Source organism: Sphaerodactylus townsendi, linkage group LG06 (assembly GCF_021028975.2).
Source record: "Sphaerodactylus townsendi isolate TG3544 linkage group LG06, MPM_Stown_v2.3, whole genome shotgun sequence".
Classification (NCBI taxonomy): domain Eukaryota; kingdom Metazoa; phylum Chordata; class Lepidosauria; order Squamata; family Sphaerodactylidae; genus Sphaerodactylus; species Sphaerodactylus townsendi.
The window spans coordinates 107,065,415-107,091,950 of NC_059430.1; the positions used below are offsets into that span (position 1 = coordinate 107,065,415).

The 26,536-nt window shown below is 41.1% G+C and overlaps 1 protein-coding gene across 1 annotated transcript in view; it reads right to left on the bottom strand.

Annotated features, from left to right (window-relative positions):
- The window catches only part of LOC125435427 (semaphorin-3E-like), a 38,356-nt gene extending 12,088 nt beyond the window's left edge, over positions 1 to 26,268 (bottom strand). The window contains exons 1-3 of the mRNA XM_048501627.1: positions 26,247 to 26,268; positions 23,371 to 23,431; positions 1,812 to 1,972 (exon numbers count right to left, since the gene is read on the bottom strand). Of these exons, the coding sequence (XP_048357584.1) occupies positions 1,812 to 1,907 (96 nt within the window). The 5' untranslated portion in view covers positions 1,908 to 1,972; positions 23,371 to 23,431; positions 26,247 to 26,268. The remainder of the gene's footprint in view (positions 1 to 1,811; positions 1,973 to 23,370; positions 23,432 to 26,246) is intronic.
- Between the last annotated feature and the right edge of the window lie 268 nt (positions 26,269 to 26,536).

The window sequence follows — 26,536 nt, forward strand, 5'->3', positions numbered from 1 at the left end:
TGTCCCCCCCCCCCAATATTACTCGGAGGGTCATTTCCTTAGAGATGACAAGGCCCAAAATGAAAGTCGGGTTTTTTGGAGCTTCTCAAGGAATGTGGCCTTCACAACCCTTCCCTGACCAGGAATACAGATCTCCAGAATCAAATCTTTGGAAGAGTTCCCTGGAATTGGGACTTCCCAGCCAACACCAACACTCAATGAACCCTCTTGTCTCTGGATCCTTCCTCTTTAAAAGGCTCTACATAAACATACCCTCACCCCATTTTTGAATGAGCGATTCCCCCTCATAAATATGATACCTCAGCTTTGTTCAATGAAATTATCTATCTTGGTTTCATCTAATTCTTCCTTGTGCAGTCAAGGTTTGTGGACTGGGGATTTCCGAAGGAGAAGCGAATGTAGAGTATTGCTATTTACATTGTACCGTTTGGAAGACAGCACCATTTAACTCCCCCCCCCCTCAGAATAGTAAGCTAGAATTTTATAACTTTGAAGCCCTAGCTATTGGGAACCACACAAACATTCTCCAACACTGTGATATCATTGAGACCATGGGGGAAAAAGCTAGAAGGCGCAATAACAGCAACATACCTGGGTTTTCTGAAATGGACCCGGGCAAGTCACCAATGCTAGTGGTGACTAGGTCGTGGGTGAAGAATTCCTTGTATCCTTCCTGCAAATCCAAGGGCAGAGTGTCTGTTTCCTCCAGAATTTGGAACTGCAAGCTTTGCTGCTGTCTTGAGTTTAATGCTGGCATCACCCCGCGGAATGCAGTTCAACTCTGAGTCAGAAGGGCAGGTTGCAGGAGTGCTGTGCCCGACTATTGCAGGCAACAACCATCTCATATTCGAGCCACAGTATCCTTGTTTTGGTGCGGTACTGCAGCCTCAATTGACTGTGGCCATGGATGGACATTTGTATTGCAATGTGCTCAAAGCAACTGATGTTCCAAAGGAAGGAGAGGAGTGCCTCTTGTACCATTTCCTCACCCCAGATCAAAAGCAAGTCCATGGTCTCACATTCTCCCTAGAAACCCTCACATACTCCCATGGTCTTGCTTTTCTCTTTTGAGTACATGTTGTTCAGGTTTGTAGCATGCACTTCATACAGAATTAAAAAATGATGCCCAGATTTGGTTTTTGAAATGTGCTCCAAAGAATGTACCATGATATAACAAGGCAATGATTGGCTGTTGGTTTTATGCCTTCTGATTGGCCATGATGGTCTGTTCAACACATACACAGTTTACTGCTGGATGGTTATAATGCTAGGATGCATTTTTTTAAAGAAAGGATTGACATCCCACCCTGCCAGGCCAAAATAAAAATCATGCCATTTTAGAAAAAAATGATAGATGTGAAACAGATTTCAGAAAGAGTGGGGGAAAAATAAAAATGGGACAGCAAGAAATTGCTAACAAGGGTGTTATGTGGGGAAATAATGTGGTGGGTAAAAAAAGAGAGAGATAAAACATTAAGGCTATCTGGAAGTCACCACAGCTTTATCTACTTCACAGGGCTGTTGTGAGGACAAAAATATATGCCACCTTGAGCTGTTTGGAAAAAGGATGGATTAAAAATTTATAGCTAGCTAATAAAATAGATAACTCAATGTGGACTAGAAACAATTTATCAGGAACTGCTTTGCTGAAATCTACATTTAAATGTGACATTTCATAATACACTTACTCTGGTTGTGGATCTCTGTGGACTCCATTTCTAAACATTTGAGCGATGTTTTGTTCTCTCTAAAATATAATCCCTACAAATTTTTCTTGAGGTTATTATACAGTACAGAAGTGGTTACTATACCTCTTTGTAATCCTCACTGACTTGGTCTAGACTGAGGGAATAAACCAGGTTCTTTCCTCCCACAAAGAGTCGATCTTGATACTCATCCAGAAGCATTACATGAAGACCAAGGTATCCAGATGGACTATGAAAGACTGATGTTCTGTTCAAGTCCCAGAGTTCTGAAATACAACCAGAGTGTGCATATAAATACTGAAGAGTGTAGTTTCACGTTTCAATTTTATAGCCCCCTGGAAAATGAAGCAATTGGCTTTAGGATGTTAAACTGTTTCCCAGTGTCTAATTTCACAGAAAGCCTGGGGGTTCATTTTGAAACAGCTCAGGTTTCTAGGAAGACTCTGTGTAGATATTTTCAATTTAACCTTTCTGCTCACAGAAGTAAAACAAAAACACCCCTTTTCCTTTGAAAAAATACAGAACGTCCTTGGGGTAGGGGTAGAGACATGTGAGAAACACAGTAGACATGCATAGGTTGACCAATACTGCGTAGTCTTTCAGGGCTCCCAATCACAGGCAATTGGAGGCAATTCATGAGAGCTCTGTGAAGACAACCTCAGGGACAGAGATGGCAACCTCCATTGAGACTTGGAGACCTCCTAGAATTTCAGCTGATCTCCAGATGACAGAGGCTGCTTTGCAATAGCTGCTTTGGAAGATGGAATCTATGGCATTGTGCCCCATTGAGGTTCCTCCCCTTTCCAAACTCCACCCTCTCAAAGACCAAAATCTCTAGGAATTTCCCAACCTGGATCTAGCAACCCTACAAGGTGAGTAAGCCTAATGAAGTCTATTCATAAGTGGATCCTATTTACTTCAATGGGACTTACTGTCAAACTCATATGGGCCCTTTTATCCTCACTACCACCGCATGCAAGCAGAACTGATGGCTGGCGTCAAGTTGGTTTTTTCCATCATAAATAATCCCCATGGAGATGCTGTTGTTTCCATTGCCAAAAGGATGCACGATTATCACAATGCTAATGAAATCAGAATATCTGTGAATGGGAGGTTGCCCCAACAGTCTAACACAACCCCATTTGATTTTAGAAAAAGAAATGTCTCTAGAGAATAAAAAGGAGGGCTTTTTGTTTTACGCTGTCAAGTCACAGCAGAATTATGGTGACCCTATGAGGTTTTCAAGGTAGCAGACGTTCAGAGGAAGTTTGGAATTGCATGCCTCTGCATTGTGACGCTGAACTTCCATAGTAGTCTCCCATTCAAATATTAACAACGGTCAACACTGCTTAACTTCTGAGATCTGTTGAGATTAGGCTACCCTGGGCTATCCAGGTCAGGAAGTTAAAAGAGGTTAAATCTCTTCGGGGTGCTTAGAAATTACTTAAATCCCCAATAATGAAAGCTCAGATAAAATGTGCACCGCACAATATCAGCAAGTCTCCGGCCCCTTCTGCACGGGCCAATAAACCTGAGCTAACCACAGTATAAAACTCGTGTGTGTGTGTGTGTGTGTGTGTGTGTGTGTGTGTGTGTGTGTGTGCATGTGTGTAACTTGGCATGGATCCCACTCCTAATGCAATTCCACCCCGTGTTCCCCCCATCAGCAGTGTTTTTCAAGAATCACACTATCAGCGATTCTTTCGTTTTAACTATGGCTGCCCCAAGAAGCACTTGCTTCCCGGTTTTTAAAGGTTCTCCCTGTGCAGCTACATAGCGTGGGAGGTGAGCTTTTTAGGCACGATGGCAGCGCTCATTGGTTTTGTGGGCTCTGTTCGCTTTCTGCACGGAGGCATGCAAATGGGACAGCAGAGAGCTGGTTACTTTATCCTGCCTGCAACCTGCTCTCCCAGTGCTGTGTGAAAGGGGCCTCAATGAATGTCAGTGTGCTCAATAAGCAAATCAAGAAAGCCATAAAATCCAAGACATCTTCTAAAAAGATGTCTTGCCCAAAAGAGGTGAACAAGGAGCAGTGCTGGTTCTTAGAAAACAAATGTAATATGTTGATAAGGTAAGCAAAAAGAGAATGAGGAACATTTTGTTTAAAATGAGGAACATATTTAAAACATTAAGACAAACAAAAGAATCTTTAAATAGATCAGAAGTAGGAACTGCAAAGAAGTGAATGACTGTTTAAGTTTTAGTCCAGTTTTTCTTAGGGAACTAAAGTTTTTCTTAGGGAACTAATAATGTTTAAATGTCCATTTCTTGTATACTGTAATTGTATTCTGTGGTACTTTTTGATAATGAATACAGTACCTCACTTTATTAAATTAGATTTGAGGATTAGTAAAAAGCTTTTTTAAAAGCTTTTAAAATTTTTATAGTGTATTGTAGCAGAACAAAACAGACATGGTGCCATTTATTCCAGCAAAAGTGTTTGTGATTCAGACCTCACTACTGCAGCTGCTATGAAGAAGAAATCATACTTTCATAGGGATAATTTAATAGGAAAAAATAACAAAGAAGGGAGGTGAAGAAGAATACAAATGCAGAATATGATTACTTCCTTCTTTTCAGCATCTGAAGAAATGAACTCTAACTCACAAAAGTTAATTTAGGAATAAATGCTGTTAATATTCAAGGTGCCACTAGACTTGTCTTGTTGGCCATTTATGCACTTATTGTCTCCTTTGAATTCAGCATACCTATATTGGGCAGTGATATAGCAAAGGGATATGGGGGGGGCTGGAGCCCCAGGTGGTACTTCCTCAGGGGCGCAATGCAGGGCTGCGCCCCCCCTCAGAACTGTGCCCCAACCCTGAACTTGCAGGAGCTCAGTTGAACTCTGGCAAGTGGGGCTCATCCACCTCTGAACTCCACATGGAGTTCAGGAGTGGGGTCAACCAGCTTGCCCCACCCCTGACCTTCATGAAGAGCTTGGGTGTAGCATGGGCCCATTTGATGCTGATCTCAGCTCACTCAGCCAGGTGGATCTTCAGGATGGAGCTAATGGTAAAAAAAAGCTAGACCTGACCAGCCCCCAGTACCCAGTTTGATCCTGGTCTCAGTGAGGCTTGTATCAAACCGGGTTCTCCAGATTAGAATCCACCTGCTTTTAACCACTACACCACACTGGCTCTCGTGAGGCTTGTATCAAGCTTTAAACTGCAGGCTTCTAGCCTTCCGTTTAAAGCTGGACCTGGGTAAGCTGAGCCTGACATTAAACAGGCCTGCATTACTCCTGAACTCCACGTGGAGATCAGAGGCAGGGTGAACCAGCTGGCCCCACTCCAGAACTCCATGTGAGCATTGGGGGCAGGGCAAACTGGCTGGCCCCACTCTCAAACTCCATGTGCAGATCAGGGATGTGTAGCTGTGGGGGGAGCACGGCACCCAGGGTGAGCCCCGGGCACTGTTTTATCAAGCTACACCCAGTTAATCCTTGCAATCTCAAATTCTTTCAAATGACTGTTAGCAGAAAGAATGTAAACTTAAACCACTTGATACACATTACACGTTTTCCATTCATAGGTGTGCAGACAGGTGAAAGGTTTTACACAATAGCTCAGACAGGTGAAAGGTTTTACACAATAGATTGACTGTAACACCCAACAAACCTTCTTGACACTTTCTCTAAACCTTTTGTAAAAATTTATTTAATCCATTTCTATTATATGGAAAAAAAATTTCAATAAAGAAACTTTCCAGATATGGACTATTCAGGATTGGCATTCTGAAGCTACCTGAAAGATGACCCTTACATTTCATAAACAAATATCTAGGTTGTAATAAATAGGTTACAATATGTGTCAAGCAATCAGTATGTCTAGTTTTCACTGTGACTCCATCACTGAATAATTAATCCAGAGATTGGAACTTCGAATAGACAAAGCAGACGTTTCTACATAAATGAGTACAATCCTTAGGTTAAATTCCCATCTCCTAGATAATAGTCTTAAAACTTATAGTTTTAAGGAAAAAATGCCCTCAGCAGCTTTTGCTATTATTTTCAAAAATAACCCTCTACTCCAGTGAAACGGCAACTAAATTCCATTGAAACAGTGTATCTACAAAACAAAAAATTAGGTGCAAAATTTACTTATTTAGCTGTGCCTTTTATAGTCTACCTTTCTCACTTGAGCTCAAGGTGGATTACACAGAGTATAATCAACAAGATGGGATGTTCACTAAACAATATGCTTGGATTAAGGTTGTAGAACCAATGAAAATCTAAAAACAGAATGGAAGAACACATTAAAAGATGCAAAAAATGGCAAAGTAGGATCTTACTTATAGCAAGCTATACATAGTAGTATAGACTACAGCCCTTCATAATTTATCTGAGCAATTCTGGTACAGTGCAACCCTATTATCTGCATAGAAAATACCTCTTGAGTAATTCAATTTTGCATAGTTCATAAAAAGCTAGGGAAGTGGGCACCTCCCTGAGCTCTTCAAACAGGTCATTCTATACAGGGGAGACTACAGTGGAGAAGGCGTGTTTGTGGGCAGTGGATTTTACACATTTGGAGGTTGGCACCTGCATAAGGCCTTGCTCAGATGACTAAACCAGGGCTATTCGATTTGTTTTATTGTGTTGTTGTTTGTTGTTGTACACCGCCCTGAGCCCTCCAGGGGTAGGGCGGTTTATCAAATCGAATAAATAAATAAATAAATAAATAAATAAATAAATAAATAAATAAATAAATAAATAAATAAATAAATAAATAAATAAATAAATAAATAAATAAATAAGACTGTTGTGGCATTGCATGGGGGGATATAGGAATCAAAGACCATGAAAGACTTTATATGCCACTACCTTAGGCTGACCAGACGTCCCGCTTTTGGCGGGACAGTCCTGCCTTAAAACAATTTGTCCCGCGTCTTGCAGGTTTTTACAAGTGTCCCGATTTTTGGAAGGTTGCCGCACTGCCTTCTGGGGTGCAAGGCAGTGCAGCAGCCTCCCGTGCACGCGGCCGCAGGAGCGCACAGCCTTGTGGGGCGCTCCCATTTCCCGCCCTGTCACAGGTCAGGAAACGGGAGTGCCCCACAAGGAAGTGCGCTCCTGTGGCTGTGTGCGTGTGCGCGGCTGCCCGCCTACCCACCCGTCCTGGTTTACAAAGGTGACCATCTGGTCACCTTACATTACCTGGAACTGAGCCCAGTGACTAATGGGCAGCCAGTGCAGTAACTGCAGAATGGGAGTAATATGCATGTTCCATCTAGTCCCTGATAATCGCCAACATTCTTACCAACTGGAGTCTCCAAACTGATTTTGAGGGGAGACCTCCGCAAAGTGAATTGCATTCGTCTAGTCTTGATGTTAATGTGGCATAAATTCAGGTGGCCAGATCAGCTTTATCAAGGTAAGGGGCAATCTTATGGGCTGGGAGTCAGCCTGTTTTGGAGCTGCATTAACTTGCTTCTTCAGCAATAATGTTGGGTCCCTGCTGTTCGAGGCTTTGCTAATATTTGAATTAGTCCAAATGCAAACTGCTGAATAAGCACCACTACCCCAATATTAATTATTATATTACTAACCCTAGTTTATTAGATAGGTTTAATGATACTTTGAGGCATTACAATTCCTCTTTGTGGGTCCTACCAGAAGATGATAAATGCTCCCACTTCAAGCTCTTCTTTTGTTTCAAAGGCCTGTTTAGATGTGTGCTGTGTTTCACAGCATGCCACAAGCCATGGCTATCAAAGTAATTGTAATTGACAAAGACATCTGAAATTAAATAGGGTGATAATTGTACTTTGAGGGGATGAGAACTTCATGATGTTCAGAAATTTATCCTCACACTTCTTTTATAAGATCAGACAAGATTTTACTGGAGCCATTCTGCAGACATCAGATATAATGGTTTGCATTTCCCAGTCTCAGTTGGATCTAGTCACTATACCCCCACAGAATCCAAAAGACTGTAAAACATGACACACAACTACATTGTAAAATTGCCTAGATTTTTTTAAGTAGGCCTGTATGACTGTCCTTGTTGCTCTGATTTTCTTCTGCCACCTCTTTTAAGGCCTTGGTTCATGTTCCTTTGTGACTATAAATCAAATGCAGACAATGTCACTGAAACGGGTCTGTTTTTACATCTTAGCAACAGAAGTATGAAACATGCAAACTCGCCAAGATCTATGGCGGGGTTCTTTGTATAATCCTAATGAAACCAAAGTTCATGATCACTAAGAATGGTGGATCTGGCTTATCCCTCAGAGCAGCCCACAGGGAGAATGAGATTTCCATGAAAAAAAAAATAACCACGTAAAACTAATAAGCCACTTGTACCATTTCAGAGTTTGCAGTTTAGCCCTCGGAGCATGAGCCTCCCTAAATAAATATTCACATCACCTAATTCTATAATAGACCTAATTCTATAATAGATGGGTAATCATAATCTAATAAAAACCCTAATCTAATAGTCAAACAATAATATCATTTTTCAGCCTTTCTGCAATAAAGTCCAATACATTTACAGATCAAATCTTTAACATTTTTAAAAAGTATGAAGTTTTTATATTATTTCCAACTCTCAGAAGTTCATGCTTGATACGTTTGACACCCATAATCTCCACTAATTAATGCACATTAAAAGTAAAATTCCCATTGATATAAAGTCATGAACACAGAATTTCAATTGCAGTTGTTTTTCTTAAATTTATAAGATTTAGAAGTGATCTTTCTGCCCAGTGCAGGGTCACCAAGGTAGCTAACAGTTGAAACAAAGCATAATAAAAACACATCTTAAAAATGATTACAATCCAAATATAAAATACACAAAGCAATTGTTAAAAGTCAGGACAGGAAGAAGGGATGACGCAGGAAACACCAGGCATTTCTTAAAGAAATCTTCACCTGCTGGAGGCAGACAGTAACAGATGGGAAATCCTTGGAGAGAAAGTTCCAGAATTTTGGTGCCATAACTGAGGAAGCCCTCTCCTGGTTTGCCACCTGCCTGATCTCAGAAGGCAAGGCCACCTAAAGCAACCCCCCAAAAATGGTATTAGGTTTTTACTGCAGTTAAGAATGCTGGCCCCAAGTCATATAGGGCTTTAGCAGTCAACAGCAACACCTTGAATTGTCCTCAGAAACAAATTGGGAGCCAAGGTAAATGGGCCAAGACTGGAGTGATACAGTACAACTCACTCCACCCAACAACCTATACTCCAGTCAACAACCACTTTTGAAGAGCAGCCTCATTGCAGTAATCTAATCTAGATGTTACCAGGGCATGGAGCATCTTGGCCAGTTCTTTTCTACCCAGGAACAATTGCAGCTAACCAGTCAAAGCTGGTGAAAGACAGCTGTCATCTGATTATCCAGCAGTGGGCCTGGCTCCAAGAGCACCCAAGCTACAGAGAGTGCAACTCTGTTCAGAACAGAGAACACCTTAATCCCAAACCAGGTTTTCCACATACTAGTAGCTCTTCTGTCTTGTTGAGATTAAGCTTTGGTTGATTAGCTTCCTCCCCCCAAGAACTGTTTTTGCCAGTTCACAGTTTGTACAGCCTCCCTGAGATCTGCCCAGAAGCATGACATACAGCTGAATGCAATCCACATACTGCTGACAGCCTGACCCAGATCTCTGGATAACCTCACCCAGCAGCATTATGTAGATGTTGAAAAGCGTAGGGAACAAGATGGAACCTTGCAAGATCCCAAAAGCTAGGGGTCAAGGGTATAAGAAACAGGGTGTATCTGGCAACCTTAGTTTGTGTGGAACTTATCACATGTCATGAGTTTTGTACAGTTTACAACCTTAAGTATTTTTAACAGTCTTGATGGCTGGCAGCTATTGCCTCCTTATATTTTTATTGAAACATTTATAACTCATCTTTTCCTCAACACACATAAGGGACGAGGGCAGTTCATGGTGGAATCAGCAATGAAACATAAACAATTAACCAAATTACAGATTATATGAAACCAGCAACAAGCCTCCAATGAAAAACAGTCACTCCCAAACTCTCAGTAATAAAATTTGCTTGACAAATCTTCCTGAAGGCTGGGAAGATCTCTTACTCTGACTGATTTTATCAGCAAACAATTATGCAAAATCATAGCCAATATACAATTCACTATAATTTCCTAATAGTTTTAGGAATCAACAAGTGTTGAATAATCCCAAAGATGTGAGCAGAACAGGGCTTGACTGCCCCAAGGGCAGCAAAGAGAAAAAGCTCCTCCTTTGACAATCGCACCACCAGAACTACTTCACACACTTTCCAATAGACTCTCTGTCCATTTACATACTTGTGGCCTCCTTTGGATTGATGGTCCATTCCCTTCCGGTTGGATTCTTGGTTATGCACACATTCCCCCCTCTTCAGAACTCGCTGGGCTCTCAGATCAGAGAACCCCAATGGTTTCTGAAAGCCCTCAGTGTGCCTTTTCCTCTCCCTTCGCAGGAAAAGCAAAGGGAATCAGCATTCACTTTCTTTGGGTTTCCTCACCCCTCCCCACCTTCCTCCACACATGCCACAGTGCTTTCTCCTGTTCTTCAGGACACCACTTCAGAAGGATCAAAAGGGCTTTAAAAATCACGCATAAAATGTACATGGTCTAGTGAATTAACGCTGGCTAGACCAAAGATAGCACCAAATTTAAAAAAACAAAATGGCAGAGGCAACCTCCCCAGATGGAAGTTACTCTAAAAGGACAAGGAAGTGGGGGATGGGCAAAATGGCAGATTAGCTTGGCTAGGGACTATTCACAGCCGGGGGATCCCTGTCTAAACAAAAACCCACCAAAAATACTTACTGCAAAGCAAACAGCCATGAGGTAAGCAGTGCATCCATAAATGGCCTATGTCTGTCTTGGGCTGCTTTTATAAGAATAAGCCCAACTGACAAAAGGGGACTTACTTCTGAGTACACCTGCCTAAGACTCTCAGCCTCCCCAAGACATACCGTAAGCTGAAAATGCTGCAATAGCAGCCCCATCATTAGTAAGCAAAGGAGAAGGGGTTGGGGGTGTGTGTGTGTCCATGAATACTTTGTCACTTTTGGGGAATGGATATTGCTTTACAGGCCAGAACTGATAATCAAGATTCCCTGCCTGTTGCAAAATGAACAAATACTACAACACAGAAATACATACATAAAACTCTCCAGTTTTCTCCAGTTTATTTCTCTCCTGTAAGGAGACTCAAGGTGGCTTACAAGCTCCTTTCCCCTCCTCTCCCCATAACAGACATCTTGTGAGGTTGGTGGGGCTGAGATAGTTCCAAAGAACTGTGACTAGCCCAAGGTTACCCAGTAGGAATTAGGAGTGCGGAAACACATCTGGTTCACCAGATAAGCCTCTGCCACTCAGGTGGAGGAGTGGAAAATCAAACCCGGTTCTCCAGATTAGAATCCATTTGCTCTTAACCACTATACCAGGGGTCCCCAAACTTTTTAAACAGGGGGCCAGTTCACTGTCCCTCAGACTGTTGGAGGGCCGGACTAAAAAAAACTATGAACAAATTCCTATGCACAAATGATTGTAAAATGTTTGATTTCACCTTTCAGACTTTCTGTCATGGTCTATTTTTAGAACAGTGACCAAAATATGTCAAGTATAGGGTGGGCTCCAAATATTGTTGGGGAGGCTGTGGAATACCTTCCCCTGTAAAAAAAAAAAGCAGAACTTTCCCAATGAAGCATTCCATCTAACCCAGGATTAGGTATCTTCCTGGGTTCTTCCTCCCTAGCAGCCAGTGAGCTATTCACCAGCCTGGCTGATGCCAATGGGAGTGAAGCGGAACAGAAAGCCTGAGAGCAACACATGGAGTAGCTGAGAGGGAAGGGCAGAGCAGGAGTTGCCACATGTAAGGTTTCCAACTCTGGGTCAGAAAATTCATGGAGATTTGGGGGTGCCATCATGTAATTGCAATCAACAGCCGTTGGGGCTGGTTCCTCCTCTCCCTCGAGCCCCCACTGAACATGAATGGAGCTATCGCCACCATGCCTGGCGGGCCGGATAAATACCTTCAGGGGGCCACATTTGGCCCCCGGGCCGTAGTTTGGGGACCCCTGCACTATACCATGACGGCTTTACACCAAAAGCCTATTACTACTCAGTGAAGTGGGGGGCATTGAACAATATTTCCTAAAGATATGATTGAGAATCATGCACTTTAACATTAAATATATATTTTGGTAGCTGCAAACACAACTTCTTCATCACCGTATCAGCTAGAAGCCCAGATGGTTTCAATAAGCAAGGTCTTCAGATCAGTTACAGTGAATCAGGCCTTTGAGGTATTTATTGTACCAGTCAGTACCTGCTTCTTAGCAGCTCAAACAGTGAGTGAATTTGTTCTCTAGAGCAACCAGTACATTAACAAGAAGAGAATTTGCTTCTTTTGTTTAGAATGAAGAACTAAATTGGAGAGGCTTTTTTTTCCTTTTTCATTTCGTACTCAGAGCGATGAGTTACTATGCAGTCCAGAAATATAGTTACACCCTTCTAAGAAAAATGACCAAGGGAAAAATAGATTAGGGTAAATTTTAATGCTTTCTCTTTTACCCAGTTGGACACCAGAGCTGAACACCCATTTACTCAGAGAGGTTTTAATGGAATTTACACCTCCTGAAAGCATGCTTCCCCGTTACCATTGAAGGCTTAATGTTCACAAACAACACAATTAAACTATGTATACAAACCCCAAATCACCCACCGTACAGAGCACAAAATGACAAATGATCTTCTGAGTCTGTAAATGATGCATAAAAGAATGCTCATTTTCATTAGGAGCTGTTTGCCCACTAAAAAACAGAGTTTTGTAAAGATGGTTGTAATAACTTGCCTTTGACTTATGGGAAAGCTCAACTCAGGGGCTGGATCTTGTCTGAAACTGCCACGTCACTTCTTCAGCCCCTCACCCCCTTCCCAATACCACTCTTAGGGAGATGGGGATCCCAGCAGGACTGGGGAGTTGGAGGGCTGTTGTGGGAAGAGGGGGTCAAAAAATTTGAAGTCTTACAAGATCCTGGGCAGAAATATGGCCTAGGAGGATTTTATAACAATCAAGTTTAAATTAAAGATTTTATATACAACTGGAAATGGTGACATTGTGCGAAAGTTAAAGAAAAGATATATTTTAGAAACAAACAGGACAGGAAAACACTAGGGCTGAAGACAATCAACCAGTCCTGTGAGACGAATGAGAGGGTTCAAAAGGAGCAACTCGTTCAGGGGGCTGTCTTGTGTATGTGTGTGTGTGTGTGTGGGGGGGGCACATGACAAGGAAACAGAACCACATTAATACTCGGTCATGGGAAAGCAGGGATTCTGGCAATCTATCTTACCTAGAGCAAAGAAAAGACCAACTATCTCTGTGGATATAGAACTAATGGGGCAGACCTTGGGTGTGAGCTAATGGATCCTCTGGACATGGGTCTGTGTGAATCAATCAGATCTTAGCATCTAATCCAGTGCAGCTACTTAAGTGCAGATACAGTTTGCACATCTTTTCCAATAATTTATCTACCATAAAATGCCCCTCAGGTGCCCAGGGGCACATCACATCAACTTTTTTTAATCTCTCAGGCCCCTTCCGCACATGCTGAACAATGCACTTTCAATCCACTTTCAATGCAGCTGGATTTTACTGTGCAGAATAGCAAAATCCGCTTGCAAACAATTGTGAAAGTGGATTGAAAGTGCATTATTCTGCATGTGCGGAAGGGGCCTCAGAGGTGTGATTGTGAAGATACCATGGGATAAATCCAAGCATTGAATACAATTGGGCGAATGGAGCATTAGAGAAATCACAGAGTTTCCTAATGCAAAATTCTGATCTTTAATATACAGGTGCAAGTACAACTGGTGCTGCTGGTTGTGTTTGACTGTATTTTTCAATAGTGTACACTATACAGTGGAACCTCAGTTTTCGTTGGTAATCCGTCCAAAAAGAATCGATGAAAACCGAAACCGATGAAAACCGAGCCAAACTTTTCCATAGGAATCAATGAAAATCCAATTAATCCGTTCTAGGCACTCCAAAAAACATAACAAAAGCACATTTTTTGGTGAATAAACATAGTTTTTAATGCTGAAAACAGTAACAAACAATAACACTAGGACCAGCTCCAGAGCCAGTGGACCGATTTCGCACCAGAAAGCTGTCCAAAGAGGTCTGTTTCTGATGCCTCTTTAAGATTTGTCTGAAATAGGGCAAGACATGGTCATTAAACAAGTTGCAGACATGGCCTGCAACAGCTTTGTCTGGGTGATTTTTCTCCACAAACCCCTGCACCCTACTGCAAATTGATGAAAACTGAGGCAAATTGATGAAAACCGAGGCAAATTTTTCACTGAAAAAATCGATGAAAACCGAAACCAATGAAAACTGAAGGCAATGAAAACCGAGGTTCCACTGTACTTTACAGCAGTTTTGCAGCACTGTGATCCTACAGTAGATATATAATCAGTTACTGTTTTCATCTATGGGAGAGAGGAGAAAGTAGTCCCTACAAGACAATCTGGAACCAGGAACCAGTCTTCTTTCTTGCAGAGACTGAAGTTGAGTGCTGGCTCTTTCATAAAAAGTCAATATTATAATTGGTCATTGGGTTCCAGGAATGTAAAGTTTGGGCCCATTGATCGAAACATGTTGTGAGAACAGCCCCGATGAACTTTTCACTTTCAAAAAGCTTTCTTAGGAAGACAAACATTTAAGTCAAGATGAATGTACTCCGTTTGTGCTTCCAATCAGAGCTTTGAACTGCTGAGTACTTCCTGCGTCTGCTCCCTGTCCGCTTCGCAGACGGCATTTGTCCTAAGAGAGAATACCTACCAGCTGCCTGACTTTTAAGTACATTTGTAAAGACTGCATTTTAAATCTGTAACTGGTTTAGTGAGGGCACAAGTCAGGCTGGATCGCAGACTTGACCGCCTGCTGTCAGGCTTCTGCCACTCTTGGTCTTGCTGCACCAAGGAAGAGGTCTATATTGTAGGCACAAGCAGAGCTCACTAGAGTTTATTGTTAAATATCTGCTGTTCCCTCACCTTTCTCCCCAGGAGAGTCATTTCTTGCTATAAACCCTTCTTACTTTTATTGTGATCTATTTCAAAGCAGTTGTTATTCTTATAGGCACCCCTGGGAACCCTCAGAACGAAGAGGGAAATAGACATTAATAAATAGCTAAAAGGATGTAACTTCCCCTGTTGCTTTAGTAACATTACAATACATTACAATACTAACAGAAGAAGAGGAGGAGGAGGATTTTGGATTTATATCCTACCTTTCTCTCCTGTAAGGAGACTCAGGTTGATTCCCCACTGCAGAGTCGACTAGATTCGACCCAGTTCCCTGGGAATGAACACCAGTAATCTCAGTGGGCTTCTGTGATTCTGACAACTGAACATCAAGACCATTAACATTTGAACCATTCTTCCCAATTTCCTCCAGAAGCATGACCAACAAATTTCTGTCTGCCATTGTTGGCTGGATCATGTCAAGCAAGTCACTAGATGAACAGAGTGATTACATTTCCCAACAGGAATCCTAGTGCAAAGACCAGAAGATGGTCTGCAGGTGAAAACATGGTATTAATGACTTTCTGTCACTTAAGAACTTGGGCTGGCATTGTACTAACTATAACAGAGGGAGTATAAAGTTGTTTTCTTGAACAAAAAGATAAATATTGAGACTGACTGGATATGTAATGTAACCAAACAGCTGGGGAAGCAACTGGTTGGGAAGATGATGGTTAGTAGATATCGAAAATGAAGACTAATGTGAAGTGTGACTTACTATGGAAGTGAATTTAAATTATATATATGTATGTGTATGCATGTGTATGTAGGCTTATCAAAGCAACTTATCAAAGGATAGCAGTACATTTGTAAATTACCTCACAGTTCATGAGGTAACATGAAAATCCAAAGATTAATAAGCCTAGACTGTACCTCATTAATCACGCATATTTCAGAATGGCACAACTGCATCAATATTCCTTTCTCCTTTTGTATGGTGGATTGCACTTGATAGGATCATATACATTTCTGCAAGGAAGCCAATATGTCACAACTTGACAAATGGGCTCCTCCTGTTCGGAAAGCTCACATGATATTATTTCTGTATAACACTGACTAATGTAAGAAACCCAAGTAAGATAAATTATGTCAGAAATAAAAAAAAATGATTTGGGCCATTCCTGAAGGCAGTGAGGGAAGGAGTTAGTAGCTGGCAACTATGAATAGATCCAATTGTTCCATTGCTGTGATGTCAAAATTATATGTTAACCTAACTTTCTCTAAAGGGACTATCCTCTAGTTTTGATTAGGCTCTTTTAAAGAGCCTGGCCTATGGTAGTGATGACTTTTACAACCCAATCCAGAGGGCTATGGTGGCGGAGGATGGCACTGCTGGCATGCCACCATACCACCCCCAGAGGGGATCCAGGCAGCACAGGAAAAGGAGAAAAACCCAGGCACCAGAGAATCTCTCATAGGACCAAATGGACTCGATGGTACTGGGGGTGTTCCTGGCCCAAAAGCCTGGTAAAAATCAATTCAGGTTGGTTCTACCCCTGGGAACACTCCTAGCCTGCCCTTAGTCATGCTGGTGTCCGCAGTTATGCTGGTGCGGTTCTGGGGCAGGCATCCTCTTCCAGGTCAGATGCTGCACAGCTGCGTGGCACTTGCCTATCACCCTGAGGCTTTTAGCTGAGTCAGTGAGAGTCAATTAGCGACAGCTGGATCCCAACAAAGGTTCAGAGCACCATGTCCTTCAGGATCGTGGCCTTCTCAGTCAATATTACCTCTGTCTTGTCAGGATTCAGTATCAGCTTCTTCAGCCTTTGCCATTTCACCACAGCAGTCAGATATGTTCACAACATAAGCAGAAGATGAGTGATACAATTGTCCCTGGACTGCACCTTGGGTTGGCAAGCCTGGCAATCAGAGGAAAGATTGGAGACTGGGGCCATGATAAAAGGGGGCATGGGACTTTGGTGATATTGCTATCTCACTTCTGGGATGTTGTACTGGCACAGAGACTGACAACTGTTTTTTCTATGTTTCCCCCACTGCTGCTCCAGTAGCAGGCAATGGAGACAATTGGCATGAGGCCTCCTATGGACAATCACATAGTAGAACCCTAGGAACAAAAAATGTCCCTAAGCAAATGAAAATGATGAAGAAGTGTTTAGATTTATACCCCGCTTTTCTCAACTGTAAGCGGTCACAAAGCAGTTTCAAACTCCTTCCCTTCCTCTCCCCACGACAGATACCTTGTGAGGTAGGTGGGGCTGAGAGAGTCCTGAGGGAACTGTGACTAGCCCAAGGTGATCCAGCAGGCTTCATGTGTAAGAGTGGGTAAACCAACCTTTGGTGAGGCTGGCCGCAAATTGGCTGCCCCCCTCATGAGACCCCTGCAATATTTTGTCATCCCTGGCAGTGCCCTATATTCATCCTTAGGCGCTGCCAGCCCCTCCCGGCCAACATGGTTTTTTAGGCTGCCATCAGTTGATTTGTTATGCTGCATACTGAATTTTAAATGCTTTAAATGTATTTTACGTAATTTACTGCACATGATATTGTATTGTGAACCGCCTAGAGCCCTTCGGGGATAAGGCAGTCTATAAAATCCAAAAAATAAATAAATAAATCTATCTATATAAAAAGCTAACAGTGTTTTTGTTGATGATAGTATAACTCAGTAATTGCTGGGCCAATTCCTCTGAAAATTCCCAGCCACTATAGTCAGCCAGGTGAGAGTGTTTTTAGATGTTCACATACATGAAATTTCACACCTGGCCCCAGTAAAACACCTTTTTCCTGGTGCTCCATGGTGAAGGACATGCAGCTGCCTGTGTGTAACTGTCATCCTTAGAATGTTCGTGCAGCTTAGAATGTTCACTCAGATGGCCAAATATGAGCAGTGGAAACAGTACATAGGCAGTAACTCAAGTGGAAGTCAAACGCATACACACACATACAGATGAGGGAGAGGGAAGGGAGGGAGAAGGAGAGGGAGAATTGGCATGCAAGGGAAGAGAGAGGGGGAGGGAGAGGGAAAGGGACCTGGAGGAGGGGGAGGCATGCAAGGAAGAGAGAGGTGAGGGAGGGGAGACAGGAAGGGGTGGCATGCAAGGGAGGAGGAGGCAGGGGGGTTCAGCATCTTGATATGACCCACCCACCCTAGCAGAGTGGGAAAGGGAAGGGAAGGAGGGGGAGGGGTGGCATGCAAGGGAAGAGAAGTGAGCGAGGGAAGAGAGGGAGGGGCAACATGCAAGGGATGGGAGGGAGGGACCAGGCACCCTAGATTCCCTGAACACTGCGGTTACAGATTAGAAAATCAAACGCGTTACTCCGAGAGTAAGCTCGTTACAGCAATCATGACATACGCACGAATGGCTGCATCGCGCCCCTTAGAGGGTTTCCTCAGAAGCGACACCCATTGCCACCAACCAAACTTACTCCCAGGTAAAGGATCATGACCAGCCAGCCTAGATGTATGGGAGGGGTGCCTTTCCACCCCCCCTCCCCAGGAATGTGGGCACACACATCAATGACATCGCACAGTATCAGGCTGCGTGTTTGCATGAGCACGTACTGCTGGCCTCTGCAATTGATTTGCTGCTACTGTTCCTTTCCCATTTCGCCACAATAAGCCACAGCAACGCGTGGCCAGGCCCTGCTAGTAAATAAATAAAAACCTGGCTCTTTAGATCAGAGTCCACCGCTCTTATCCACTACACCACACTTTTCTTCCTGATTTATTTCATTTTACTATGAACTTCTAAAAGTATTATAAGTAATTTTGGATGGTATATTATCCACACCCTGTGGACAACTTATAAACATCAGCTTTTTAATGAGTCAGATGGGAAAAAATGCAGGCATTGCAAAAGGCACACCCTACAACACCATTCCTGGTCAGAGGCTAGGAAAATATCTCTAGGGGTTAAAAACAAAAACTATGAAGACAGAAAGGTAAATAAACATAGGATCAAAAGGCTTCACTCAATTGCATATATTGCATATCTTGTAGCCTAGATAAATATACAAGCAGCCCCCCCCCCCCACTGTTCATGCCAAACCATATTTTTGCATGAAAGTGTGCTAGGTCAGCAGGAGCTTTGCTCTTTCTCTGTTCAGTTAATCTCAAAATCTCTTCTTGCTTGAGTTTTTGGGTTGCAGATTACATAGGACTTTTGAAAAGCGTTATGCGTGCGGTTGGTTTGCTACTACTCCCAGAGACAGGATTCTGTCCTTTGTGTTGCACAACCCTGACATAGCTGAAGGTGCTTCTGTGGGGGGGAAATGGCTCCCCTGTCCACTCATTTCAGCACATTTGCTGAAGATACATGCTTGTGGTTACATCTACCATCTGTCTCTGTGTGCCCTTTGATTTTGCACTGGCACAGAATTAAGCTTCCTGAGAAACTCAGATACTGGCTCTTTTCAGACAAATCTTGTAAAACATTTTCAACCCTCCCCCCCCTTTTTTTTTGTTTGCACTCATCCCCCCGAAAAAATTCCGGGCTATCATTACCTGATTTTTCCATCTTTTTAAAGTTTAATGTTGAATTGATACTTCAGTGCTTCAGAGTCTTATGCTGCATTCCTTACTCTTTGTATAATCAATGCTTCAAAGATTGCATCCCCCCCCCCCCACACAAATAAAAGAACAAACAGCAAAATGCTGCAAATAAACAGGCAAGGGGGAACTGAGTGAACTCAGAAGGTGGCACCAAGGAGGAACTTCAGGAAAGCAAAGAAGTGTTGGAAACATAGTCAATAGACTGCACAGCAACTGAAGACATTTTCAGCCAGAGAATTGTTTAAAAAGAGGATTAATTTAAAATATTTTGAGGCTGGAAATAAAACGTTTTGGGTGGAAAAACAATGCAGAACTCCATGAAGGAAACATTTTATTTCCTGCCTCAAAACATCTTAAATGAATTGTGCAGCCCAGTATCTAGCTGTTATTTTCACAAAGATATGGGTGAACAGTGTGCCTACTGAACTCTCAAGACGTGTGCTTGGGGTAGAAGAAAATACAGAATACTGCCAATATGAGGTAGTGAAATTGGTTTCTTGTCAAACCAGACGACCCCCACCCCCCGTACAGCTTAAAAAAAGAGTCAGCCAAAAAATAACACTCTCTTATCCTTCTGAACCTAATATTAATGAGCAGAGATGTCAAAGAAATAACATTTTGAGGGAGTTAACTGAGATTGTTTAGTACTTGAAGTAACACTTCAGTTCAGTGACAAAATAAAGCTGGAAATATATTTGCTCCAGGGAAATTCAGAGTTCATAAATCTAAAACGCTTTCCTCTTCCCTACGTCCAGCATAATCTGCTGTCATTACAGAGTGTTTCACATTTCAGAAGGCAGCCAGAGTTAATGCAACATCACACATTAATCTAACACTAATGCAGAATTATAGGCTGCTATTCCCAACATTAGAAAGCCTTTGCAGGCAAGCACATTATTCACAGCACTTCAAACAGCATCTCCCACACTGTGGGGCCACAGGAGCAGCCAAGTCCAGCTCCTGAGTAGCTCCACAGAACACACCCTTGCTGTGACACCAGGCAGCAGTAATTTGTTTGAGTTGCCTTGAGTCAAGTGCATGCAAATACCTAACATAATATTTTAATGTCAGGGGGCTACTCAAGGAAATAGTATACTGGTTGAATAGCCTAAGAGGAAGGAATCTTAGGCTCAGCATGAAGGTTCCTTCTATTTGAGGAAGAGGAGAACATCCTGACATTTGAGTACTCCTTCTCCCACAATCCCTGGAGGCAGGATATTAGGTCATTTCCCCCAAGCCCTGAGGAGATGAGTATCTCCTCCAGTTCTGAGACGTCTGAGCTTTCAAAAGAAAACCAAAAAGTGTGTTGTCATTTGTTGCTGCCAACAGGACTTAACCTGAAGATTAATCAACTATGGGATGAGGCCAGAGGGCCAACCCCATTTCAGAGAAGAAACAATATTTAAAAATAGCAAAAACACAGGAAAAAAGTTTAAGACAATTATACCAAGACCAGGGATCTGCAACCTGCGGCTCTCCAGATGTTCATGGACTACAATTCCCATCAGCCCCTGACAGCATGGCCAATTGGTTTTTTACTGCAAATTAAGTGACTTTGCAGTCAGTGTTGTGAGTTTTTTGTGCCACTGCTCAGATTACAGAAGAAGAAAAGAACTCCATCAAACAGTAACAAACTTTAATACACAATGGGGCTAATATTACAGAATGGGAACGGCAGATCTGAAGAAAACCCTTTTTCCACTGCTTCTTACTCATATGGGCAGTGACCCACTTAAACAGTTACAAGATATCTTTTGACTAAGTGCTGAAGTACCTCTACAAGCTTCTAAGGAATACAGAGAATCTGGATGGAATAAAATCAGAAAAAGATTCTTTAAGGGGATAATGCAAAGACCGGGGCAGGAGAATTAGGCAAAATTCAAGCGCTGAAGACTACACAAAGCGTTCAGTATTAAATGCTAAGATATAGATAGTGAACTGTACGTGATTAAAACCATAAAATAAGCTTATGCTTGATAATAAAGTGTGTGATCATGAGATAACAAATATTTCTAGCACCACACACTGTGCAATGTGTTCCACTCAAGAAAGGGGAAAAACCCAGAGGAAAGAACTTGATTTAAGACACTTAGAAGCTGAATCTATAAGAAGCTATTATTTTCTATATGGATTTCCAAAAGGGAAGAAAAGCTGGGGAGATCTGGATCTCAGTAAATAACCCAAAAGGTAATCCAAAAGAAAGGAATGGAGGGGATCTTTTAGATATGGCTATCTGTTGGTTGGGGGGGGGGAATTTAAAATACATACTACTTGCAACTTTGGATCAAAGCACACCTCCCATGGAAACATAAAATATTTAGTAAGATTTCCACTCAAAGCCTACATGACTGAACTAGGTTTGATTGATTCCTGGCATATATTGCACCTGATGGACAGAGATTATACTTTTATTTCTTCTATTTCTAGTTAGACTATTTTCTTGTTTCAGCTTGTCTGATGCCCCGATTATTGCCTGGGATATGTTATTCTTATTTTGATCACGTCCCATATTACATTTTTAATTCTGAGTTAGATCAACTGGCTTATGGCATTTTAATGTTTCTCTTCTTAATGCTGAGACTTTTAAAAATCAGAGGATGGTTGAGTTATTAGAGTATTTTAATATTACTCAAGAAACAGCTAGTATTCAAGCTATTGAATAGGATGCTTGCAAAACTTTTATTAGATAGAGAATCCCTGTATATGCTTCTTTTAAGAAGTTATTTAAAGAAATGGGAAAAGTAATATTGAAAGATAAATTGAAATATTGTCAAGCCAACTTGTTAAATCTTCCACAACAGATTTTCACTGGGAATTGGAAAAGGTCAAATATAGATGAAATTGTACCGATCCAGGTGAGAAGCAGAGTGCACTGTGGCTTGTTGTTGCAAGTCATATTGAAAAAATGGTGAGACCCGGGTGGGGTACATCATATCATTTAAGATAGCAACAGAATAATTCCTTTGATCAAAGATGAAAAGAGTACAATACATACTGCCTCTACTGAAATAAATTTTACAGCTTCTTATGTTTTATTTTTAATGGAGCAGTAAAGGCAAGGAATGTTGAGGAAAAAACATTCAGAAACATTTTTCTCTCACCTTGATCTTTCAAAGTTAGATATTATTCAGCAACAGATTGTTGCCGAACCTTTGAACATGAATGAAATAGAAGCAGTGATAATGAACATGAATAATGGCAAATCTCCAGGACCAGATGGCTTTCCTTTTGAATGGTATAAAATCTTTTCAGATTTATTAATTCCCAGACTTAACAACTGTATAACAATATTTTTGAGTCTGTCTCACTGTCTCTGTCATCATATGATACCTGTATCACCATGATCCTCAAACCCGCTAAAGACTTTGCTCAAGGTACAAATTTTTATATCTATTTCTTTGATGAATGTAGATGCTATTAAGTGGTGTTCTTGCTAACAGACTTCAAAAGCTTGATACAATATTGGTACATGTAGACCGGCAACAATTTATATGAGGTAGGCAAGGCTCTGATAATTTTAGGATGGTCATTAATTTGGCTGCTTTAAATAGTACGAAATCTGATCAAGTTGCCACTCTCTGGCTCATTCCGCTTTTATTACAGAATAATACCACTTTCAAGCTTCTTTTTTTCGAGTGCTCTTTGAAGCTGTGTGAGACCAACTAAAATCCACTTGCAAACAATTGTGAAAGTGGTTTAGCATACTTATTATTTTAGGTAATGATGAAGGGGCCTCTGACTGGATGCTGAAAAAACTTTTTGACAAAATATACTGAAAATTTATTGACTAAATTTAATTTTCCTCACAATTTTTTGAAATGGATTAGAATATTTTTTTCTATTTCCCAGATCCAGGTGCTGACTAAAGGCATATTTTCTATGTCATTTCCTCTTGAGAGGGGAACTAATCACAGTTGCCCTTTTTTTTCGTCTTATTTGTTGTCTGTGACTGGAACCTCTGATTTGTACCATTAGACAAAGCAATGTTCATGACTGTATATAACTCTTTGAGTTTTAAAATTGTTCTTTATATAGATGTCTGTTCATTATGGAACCTCACTTTTCCACTCTTGCATTACTGAATATGATTAATACCTTTGGAGACTTACCTGTATATTCAGTTAACTGGTCAAAATCTGAGTTGATGTCACTGGGAGACAATGGTCCTTTCTGCACAACATAAATAAAACGTCTTGAAGATGTTGTAAAAAGAAATGTTTTGGCTTTTTTTGTCCATTTAGCATGGACAAATAAACCACTGGCAGGGAAAGCAGTTCTTTTTCCTACCTCCCCCCACCCCAGCTCTCACTTCCAGTTTCCACTGAGCAGCTCACACCCACCATTTTCTGCCCTCTTCAAGGCAGGTGAGAATCACAGGCAATTCGTGTCATCATAGATATCCCATTTAAAACAAAAAAGAGAAAAAAGGACATGTGCATGGGATTGCCAGGAAAAAATAACTTTATTAATGAACTTTATACACTGAAAAGACACGCAGATGAGCTGCAAGCAGAGGAAATCTATGGGTATATTCTGCAAATGGTAGCAGCAAAGAATCTCCTGAAGAGGGAAGAAAATGGCAGGTGTGAACTGCTCAGTGGAAACTGGAAGTAAGAGTGGGGGTGAGGGGAGACAGGAAGAATAAAACATATCCTTGTATTGTCGAAGGCTTTCACGGCCAAATTCAACTGGTTCTGGTGGGTTTTCTGGGCTGTGTGGCCGTGGTCTGGTGGATCTTGTTCCTAATGTTTCGCCTGCATCTGTGGCTGGCATCTTCAGAGGTGTATCACAGATTTTAAATATCTTCAAAAGTGAAAGCAGGTAGGAGGCTCAGAGAATGAATGATGAGTTTCTCTACTTGCAAAACCTTTCCCCTGAAGCGCTGAGCAATCCCAACAGAAAGCCAGAAAAAAATGCTCCAGATCTTGCTTGTATCTTTCTTTGATGTGACATAGCCCAGTGATGAGAGATGACCATCAGAGAGGAGACATGAATACTATTCAACATGATTTCAAGATATTATGATGAAATGTCACTGTGACATTTCCAAAAATAACAGGCTCAGTTTGATCAGATGGTTCCCCACAGTGATCGGGGGAGGGGGGAATGCTTGAGACAGAGCAGGAAAGACATTTTTTTTTTGAGATTTGAGATTAATATGAAATATTAGATGATGATGAAAGTACTCTACTCTTGCTGGTTATGACTTGGTTTAATTTTCGTAGGTGTCAACCATCAAATATCATGAAAAAGAATGGTAGAAATAGAATTGTGAGTAAGTAAGTTTAGTACAGTCATTGACCAGTCATCATATAAAAATAAAATTGGCAAGCATACACAATAGAAAATACAAAACTAAGTTAGAATCTAGACTGAATTAAAATAATCACTAATTTAAAATTAAAAAGTTCAAAATCCTTTTGCAGATACACTATGCAAACTTGGCCATATTAAGAGTTGTCCTCTCATTGGATCCAGTTGTTAAAATAAGAGATAATGGGTTGTTTTAAATCTCTACCCAGGTATTTACAGAGAACAGGGTCAATCAAGAGTTTGCATTCCTCAGTCTTCTTGTTACAGTCAAAGGTGTTCCAAGGTATCATAAGAGCCATTGTGGCATGTACATAAGCAAACTTCTTTTAAGATCTTATTTTGTTTGTCAAACCACAGCTTAGTAGGTAAAACACTGTGTCTCAACAACATAAAACTTCTCAACTTTGAAACATCCAAATGTCTAGTATTCAGTCAAGGTAGTGAGATCAAAGAGAAATTATTTAATTCTGTTGTTATCATGAGTTGTTTCGAAAATAGAATTGTATATTTTTAAGGGCACTGAAGGCAATGGGCTTAGAAGGGAGTAACTCTGTTTAGGATTGCACAGTAAGGGGTGCAGGGAGCTACAGAAATAAATCTAAGCACAAAGGGATCTAAACAACAATGTGGATGAGAGACCGCTGCAAGCATCATAGAAGAGACAAATAACAAATGCACATTTTTTGAAAACAAAAATCAGTATTGTTGCAGAGGAGAGTTTTGGCTCTAGTGTGGATTTCATTTTCTTCCCAAGTGTAGATGTGCCCTCCTGTACCACTGACAGACTTTTGAAAGTAAGAGATGAACCACTGTAATGTCTTATAATTTTGGTTTTGGCCATCAAGTTACCTTAAGTTTGTTATCAAATTACCTTACCTTGAAGGAATTACCTTAAAACCAGTAAGCAAAGTAACAAAGTGTCTCTTCTGGTGAAAGGGCTCTAGATGACAGGTTAACAACTATGATTTCTTCCAGCTTCTCCAAAAAAATTGGGTTGATTTAATTTTCTCTTGCTGGACCTATCAAGAAAATAATGGCTCCTACTATTTTTTAATCATAGCTGTCCTCAGATGTAGTAGCTAACTCCACTCGATCTGTAGTATCTCCCTCAGAAGAGCTAAGTTGTTCACCTAATCATATCATTTTTTAAAATAGTTTTTAAAAATTTTGATTCCATGCATAAACTTTATTGGCTTTATAATCTCTTGTAACTCTAGTAAATTTCTTTTGTTTTAATTCTTTTAGTTTATCCATAAGCTCTTTTAGTGAGACCTAATTCTTGAATCCTATTCTCAAATCTACTCGGCTGAGTCTGATTTTTTTAAACTGGATTCCATAAGATCTATCTCCTTCCCTATTTCCTCCTCAGTAGCTTTATCTGTCACTGCACTATTAAAGTAATTGATTAGTCAGAGAAATAGGATCATTGCTTTGATGGTGATAGCAGTCCTAGCTGTTTATGCAGCAAAGACTTAAATAATGCAGCCAGCAAACCTAACTCATGCTCACTGAAGCACCTTTTTCTGCTGCGTCTTGACCCAGTCTTGATCGGCTTTAAGGTAATACCTACAAATGGTTTATGCAATTCTGCTATTACGTGATTACTAAATGATGATATGAGATGTTTTACCTAAATTTGTACCCGTTTATATATACAAATACCGGTACTTACAATATTTGCAGCTTGCAAAGAATAATTCTTGTAGCTCCTTCAGGCTGGACAGCGATTCCTATTGCTCTGCTGGGGAAATGGGAGTTTCCCCCACGAAACAGAAGAGAAACATCTAGAAAACCTGTCCAATTATTTTTTCCATCTGAAGATGAGAGCTGTATTTGATCACCCCTGGATATGACCAGTTGTGAAATGCACATGTTTAGATTGTGAAGTCTTTGTAAGTTGTAGAATATTGTGTGGATCCTTTGGTGTATGATCAGTTTGTGTTTTGTTGGTGATTTGCAGAC